We start from the raw sequence: 7,637 nt of genomic DNA on the forward strand, positions 1-7,637 counted from the left end.
TATATATATATATTCCGACGATCCTCTCATTCCCAATTTCACAAGTGATCTATAGGCCTATTATTCAGCGGATTTATAGATTCCGTATTTATCATGCAAATTAGCTTCTTATTTACATAAGTATCATCTAATTATGTGTTCTTCTCAGCCCAAGAGCCATATACTACCTAGAATTCGTGACCCTAGCAATTTTAGATCATGATATATAAATAACGAAAGTTCTCCTGCAGTACAGGAAAGCCACCAGGCGGCCCAAAATCTAATCATTTCTATGTCTTATTAGGACCCACCTACCTAACAAGTGTCATGACAATTCATTTAAAGCTTCATTAGTTATCCTGCTAAATCACATACATACACACATGGGGGTAGAGCGTTTGTTGGTGTTACCGATGGTCAGAATGCATTTATCTGTCCTGTTCTTAAGTCCAGTCTGGGGAGTCCTGCCTAACAGCCTTTCGACCCTAGATCCTGTTAAGTCCCTGCCTTCTCTATCTTTGAGAAAAGACATGGTCTCACTACGTACATATTATCTAAGGTATCTTGAATAATAAAGATATTCCTTCTGCATGATTTTGTATGTGTCAGGCCGCAAAGTAAACAAGCACGCCCCACATTCAGTAGTACATAGCGTCTTTCATTCCTCGAGCTTTGAAGTTACTGTCTTAGTAGTGGTATTGTCATTCTGCGTAGTATTAATTTTATAAACAGCTTGTAAGACGTTGTTTAGCGTAACGATTTTTAAATTCAATTTGAGTAAAGTTGTTTTAATGATAGATAATGTTACGTGTGCCAAGTCTGAGAAACTTTGACAAACTTTGGTATGTGACATGGCACTTGTGAACTGAACTGAACAAAAATTTGTTAAATGTAGGGGTAAGATCCCGTACAAGCCACTAAGCCTCTCTTACCCCATATTCTCGTGTGTTATGCTCACGCTCAGTTTACTACTCTCTTTTGTTATGCTAATGATTACTTTACTACCCTCTTTTGTTATGCTCATGAATTTTATACCACGTTCTCATTTTACCACTTTTTAGGTAGTAAAAAACATACAAACATACAAACGAAAAATAGCAGTAGACTGTTACCTACCCATAGCCATATATAGGCGTGGATGGTCGCTTGGAATTTGGTGAAGTAGAATGGGCCTTTTCTCTTCAGCTTGTTTTGCTTGATCCTCTCTCCAAGGACGCAGAACAATTGATCAGAATGGCTGACAAAATGTACATTTAAAAAGATGGCGTTTGAAAACGACTTGAATTTAACTTTTTGACTCTACAGTAAATGATTCAAACAGGCTCCAAGGTACATGTATAATGTGCAATCCGCGTCTTATATGGGCTTTGTACCTTCGCTGTACGGGTGAAACAGCAGAGGCGACAGTTTTAGGGCCAGTGCTCAGAATCGAGGACATAGACTAATAAGGTCATTTGTCATGAATGATTTATATATTTCCGCGAATTTCGATCACTATGAAAGAAGCAGTGTTACTTTAACCAACGTGTTGGTATCAACGGCAGCTTGAATGTGTTTGAATACTTAAAGCGTATGTTTTGTTACGCTTTTAGCAACTTTCTGTAGGATACTATAAGGATGCACGTCTTCTTGTAGATAAGTTGTGATTTGTGGAGATCTTTTCATTTAAGGTGGCGGTATATAGTTGGTAAGGGTCCATATAATTGTACATCATACAATATAATATATAATTATACCATATGATATTAATCCCGCCATGAAATAATTGCCAAGGAAGGCCTTAAGAGCGCTGTTTAGTATCAGAATTACCCTCAATGATACTAAATCGTCGATTCCTATATACTGAGAACTATTGGATTCTAAGTTGCCCCAATTTTGTTGTACTGTGAGGACATCTGATGTAACACTAATCTGAAAAACAGCTCCCCAATAGAACTCGTACACTTGAAATTTGGTAAATCTATTCTGGGTGTAACATGAAATGGCAGTAACCTTGCCAGCAGAGCTGAGTTCGGCTGTATATAGGCTGGGTACCATCCTGGTTAGTTAACGTCCGCTCCCACAGTCGCTAACCAGTTGGTGGAGCGACTGTGGGAGCAGACGTAACCTAACCAGGATGGTACCCAGGCTAGACTATATAATTATTATTGTAGATAAGTGAGCAACGTAGATTCAAATAGTTTACAATTATATGAAGATTTTATTGTTCAGAAAGACTTAGATCGACAACATGTACCCTGCTTGTTGTCTAATGTATGAAACTTTTTAGAGGAGGCTGGTAACGCCTTCCTATTCACAAATAACAATCTGAACATATCTTCTTATTCACTCGATTTTAAGAAAAGACTACAAGGTATTTTCGTACATAAATTCTACTCAGAATTATACTCCAACGTCCAAGGACATAACCAAGGCAACAAATTAAAAACATACAAATTGTTCAAAGTTACATAGTTATAAAAAAAACCTTAGTATTCCAAATTTCGAACATCGCCGAGTCATGTCAAAACTACGAATAAGGGATCATAACTTACACATAGAAGCCGGCAGACATAAGCGGACTCCCGTAGAATATAGACTATGTAAGGCTTGTAACTTTAATAGCGTAGAAGATGAAATACATTTTGTACTTGATTGTAAATTGTATACTGTCGAACGTGACATACTATTTAGAACAAACTGTGTAAAGGTAAAACAAAGAAAGAGATATGTAGTCACCTTATGTCTACCAGTAATGATCACACAAAACTATTTGAATTCATTTCCAATTGCTTTAAAAAATTAAAGATTCAAGATTAGATAGAATGTATTCTCAAATAGTCCCTAAGACATTCACATTCTTCTCTTATCCTTTTATCCTTCTATCCCATGTATTATGTTACTCAATATTGTATACATGTAACATCAGTGTAACAGTGAACAATATACTCCAGTGTATGCATTTAGTCACATGGGCATGAAAATGCAAATAAAGATTGTGAGTGCAACTGTTGCTCTTAAATTCCATGTAGTTTCGTCGCCATACCTTTCGTCGTCGCCATGCTGAGGTTACATTTCCAAACCGGGGCCCGACCGGGCAGTCTTATGAAACAAAAAATATGGTATAAAAGACAACAAAGCGCAAAGACATTTTTAAAAATGATAATAATTTTTTTTTGCATTTTTCGGTAATCGAAACAGCCCGGCCGGGGCCTGGTTTGGAAATGTGAACTCAGCATAAAGAGATGCTATCACTAATAGTACCAATAAATGTTAGTCATGTTACAAACTTAACTTTAGGTAAAAGCAAAATATATTTCCAAATCGAATAAATTGTTATAATCATAAAGACAAATAAAAAAGGTGCAAGCGCCCTATATTACATTTTGTGTAATCATATCCTGACTTATACTTTCCAAAACTAGTGTTTAATTAATTTTTTACTTGAATATACAAGTCATCTTTATAATGTAATCTAGTGGATCACGTGATGGTTGAAAGAATGTTGCCGCAAATGTGAGATTTTTGCAATATGAATAGAACTATGTTCCCACTGAATCAAAACTATTTGTACAGTGATTGAAAACTTGTTTTTTCAAATAAAGTTGATTCAGTGACAAATACAATACAAATACAATTACCATAATATGTTATGCCAAAAAACAGTTACTCAAGCAACTGGATATGATTTTGAAAACGTCAGACGTTTCAGCTAGTATCCACTAGCTTTCGTCAGTGACTGAGAGACCAGAGGGGAAAGTAGGTTTATATACACAACCTGTTGATTGATATGCAAATAAAGTGAAGACAAATTTTTGGAAGTCGAAAAAGGAACAAAAGTCAGACAAGTCAAGACAAGATGATGCAAATTAGTCTGAAAGCTCCTGTTATACAGGACAGGAGCTTAAGTGTTGTCTGTCCTCGGGGCTGGGAGTGCCAAATCCCAAGTGCCGGAAAGATCGACCCGTAGCCCCCCTTCCCTGTTGAGGGTGGGGTTGTACATTCTTTCATATATTGCCTCTTTAACACCCCGTTCCCACCAGCGTGTTTCGCGGTCTAAGACATCCGTGGACTCGAGTTTGAAAGAGTGACCCTGGTTGTGTTGTAGGTGGTGGAAAATAGCTGAGGAGTAGCCGTTGGCACTAGGTCGGCAATGTTCTTTGTACCTTACTTTAATACCATAATACCATACCATACCATACCATAATATGTGTATCATCATCATGATCTTGTTTGATAAAGTTCATAATGTTAAAATTAAAAAGAAAGTAGGAATCTTGTTTTTCAACCCGCCTTTTTTTTCATTCTATCGCATTTAGATTTGGAGTCTGCGGAAGATGTCATTCATAAGCTTCACTTGCTGACGCCTTAGGAAAGGGAGGATTGGCAGATGTACCGCTTTCTGTCTAGGCAACAGGCGTCGTCCCACATCGGGTCAGTGGTCCGTCCTGAGTACCAGTACTGAACGCAGAGATACCTCCATGGCGGTCTTCTGCCAGACGGTTCACCTGGGTGCCATCCCTAAAGAAGAGGATTAAGTCTTCATCGTAAGACACGTCCGGATTACAGGATCTACCGAACTAAAGGAAGTCTTCAAGAAAGTTTTAGTTTTTTTAGTTTTCAATAAATTTTCAAAAATTAAGACAGTTTTACTACTACTAGAATTTTTGTATCTAAATTGGATGATGAGTATGTTGCATTTCAAGAATCAGAAGATGTAAATAACAGGGAAGGAAAAAAAGGGGAAGGCACCCCTGCACAGAAGTGCTAGAGAGTAAAACCTAGCCCCCCAAAACACAACCCTGTTAAAAGGCCCAAGGAGCCTATGCTAGATACGAGAAGCCAGTGGGAATAACCCCTGTTACATTATGTACATAAGTTGTGATGTAATGTAAACGAAATGAAATCGGTAACCTTCAGGTGTCCTTAAACTGTCTGCGATGTATACCTTCATCTTTATTGTCCGAACCTCGAGATACGTACCAAATATCATTACGATATACCCAACGCACCCCGAGTTAAAGTCGAGAACCCCCAATACAATTTACATGTACGTATGACATTACCTTCTCGACGAAGATGGAATGTACAATGTACAACAAGAATTCGGAGATCTCATACCTCCATAAAATATATGATTTTTTGTAAATTTTTTACACAGTATACTACAGTATGGAACAAAATAACACAGGCTTTTATTTTTTAAATACACAGCTAATACAGTAGCACCTTTGGCCTGAAATATGTAGGTCAGCCTATTCCAGAGGGAGAACCTCAATAATCATACCGGCGCGCTGACAGCTGGGGTTTTGTTGCATAACCGGCACATCTGTTTTCCCTGCCTTACAAAACCGGAAGTTCTGCTGCAGTACCAAGGTCAGCCACCAGGAAGCCCATATTTAAACTTGACCTTTGGCTTACTAAGACCTACTAGCATACCAAATATCATCACAATCCATAAAGGCGTTCTGAAGTTATGCTGACTAAAAATGTGCGGAAACACACACACACACACACACACACACACACACACACACACACACACACACATAAACACACACACACAGACGCGCCAAAAACAATACCTCCATTTTTCATGGAGGTAACAATTGCTCTTGTCAACAGAACACGTACCTGGTAATTTCCTGCGGGTAACCCGCCTATCCATTCGTATTTTTGTGAAGTCCGTGTAGTAAACTTCACCAACATCCCGATCCAATGTTCAAAGTTGCCTCCAGACATTTTGACATGGCGTCTTAGAGCGTGGTCAAATTCTTCCGTTTTAGGCATGGCTAGGGTAGCACCTTCCTCCTTACAGGCCTGCTGTGCATCCAAAAAAGTCTTTCGGCTGGAAACGAGTTTGATGCATGCCCACCCGACTCGTATGTAGCCATCCTGGCAGCCGCCATTTCGCATGTTCCATGCAACTAGCAGGGCATAAATTAAGATGATAGGAAGCTATTAGCCCACTATTTAAAACAATTCTTGAAGCAAAACGTTCTTTCCTGTGTTTGTCGACACATTTAAGGCCAAAGAGTAATTTCAGTTATAGACTAGATATAAAAAAAATAGACATTTGCCTAATACAAAAAAAAAAACACAGCAAACATATCAGGAAGCTGGTAACTCCTTGTTCTGGAGTATGCATGAATTTGCTGTAGTCGTTTATACAATCATTCTGATTTCTTTCTATGACTCTATCCCCGTTCCTGCTCTCCTGTCATTGTCGAAAAAAAAATTCAGTTCCAAAAACAGTTAAATTTGTAAAATTTGCTGCCCATCCCCAAAACGTATACAGGTACTAAATTGAATGTAGTGAAGGCCTACCCGAAAATACTTGGACTTCACACAGACTCAGAACCCGGCGGTAACCGGGAAGACGGACGCCCACATACCGCCCCTTCATCCCCTGACATGAGACTGATATGGACGGCCATTTCACGTAGAGTCGATGATCACCACCACACCTGGGGTTCTCGCTGACCTGGGCGGAATCCCCGATGTGGATGTTGAGGGGGTTGAGTCGTTCCGGACAACAGTCCATCCGATTGAAGATAGTCACTCTGTAGATATTGCACACAAAGTCAAAGGAATGGCACTTGAGAATGTTATGCTATATTCATATAAATGATCTTAAACTTTGTTTAACTAGGTCCTCAGTCTTTGCCTAGCAATCTTTAAGGTGAATTGTCGAATCATGATTAAAGAAAATTGTGTTAGTGTATGTGTCTGTGTTCGCGTGTCTCTGTGCGTGTTTTTTATGTGTATATGTGTATGTGTATGTATGTACGTGTGTGTGTGTGTGTATGTATGTATGTATATGTGTGTGTGTGCGTGTGTGTGTGTATGTGTGTGTGTGTGTGTGTATGTATGTATGTGTGTGTGTGTGTGTGTGTGTGTGTATGTAATACTATGTATATGTGTGTGTGTGTGTGTGTGTGTGTGTGTGTGTCTGTGTGTGTAAATGCACTATGTGTTTGTGTAACTTATTCATATTGTACACGTACCTGCCAATCGCATACGGCTGACCAAGATCCACCCACCAGCTTGGATTATCCTCTTCTGTAGTGTGTGTGCAGGACCCGTCGTGGTAGTCTGATGCAGTGTTGCCGTCTACAGCACGACTGGCATCAACCGGGATGTTCCCATGACAACCGTGTGTGCTGGAGCATATGCTTGATTGGACCGCTGTCTTTCCCAGGGCGACATTGACACCTGCCTCAGGCAAGAGGACTGGCATAAGTTAGGAGTGTATAATTATACTTAGGGTCTTAGACCGGAGTTTTTATTCACGATCCGACTGACGCCCTTAGACCTAAGGGCTACAGTTCCGCCAAGAAAATTATGATGGGAAATTATATCATTGTATCAGTAAATGGCTAGAAACTGTAGTCAACTGTAAAAAGTCCATTTTCTCTCAACACTTTGGTGTTTTCTGTCTTATGTAGTGTTATATAATTATAAAACACAGTTCACTAGGTCTATGGGAAACGCAAGCACCTTCAGACCGCCAACCCTACACATCCAGTGATAGCTACATTGTATGTAGGGTTGGCGTGTGTGTTAGAGATCACGGCTAATGCAGGTAAACTAATTCGTACTGCCGTACCTTCTTCAATCGTCAAACGATGGGACTGTGTAGTCTTCTGCACCTGGTCAAAATCCGATCCGTTCGACAT

The 7,637-nt window shown here is 39.5% G+C and overlaps 1 protein-coding gene across 1 annotated transcript in view; it reads right to left on the reverse strand.

Annotated features, from left to right (window-relative positions):
* Positions 1–7,637, reverse strand: part of LOC109463710 — a 50,524-nt gene extending 42,887 nt beyond the window's left edge. The window contains exons 1-3 of the mRNA XM_019760559.1: positions 7,568–7,637; positions 6,966–7,191; positions 6,286–6,521 (exon numbers count right to left, since the gene is read on the reverse strand). Coding sequence (XP_019616118.1) covers positions 6,286–6,521; positions 6,966–7,191; positions 7,568–7,637 — 532 coding nt within the window. The remainder of the gene's footprint in view (positions 1–6,285; positions 6,522–6,965; positions 7,192–7,567) is intronic.

The sequence above is a fragment of the Branchiostoma belcheri genome, unplaced genomic scaffold, assembly GCF_001625305.1.
Source record: "Branchiostoma belcheri isolate BF01 breed outbred unplaced genomic scaffold, Haploidv18h27 scaffold13, whole genome shotgun sequence".
NCBI classification, from domain to species: Eukaryota; Metazoa; Chordata; class Leptocardii; order Amphioxiformes; family Branchiostomatidae; genus Branchiostoma; species Branchiostoma belcheri.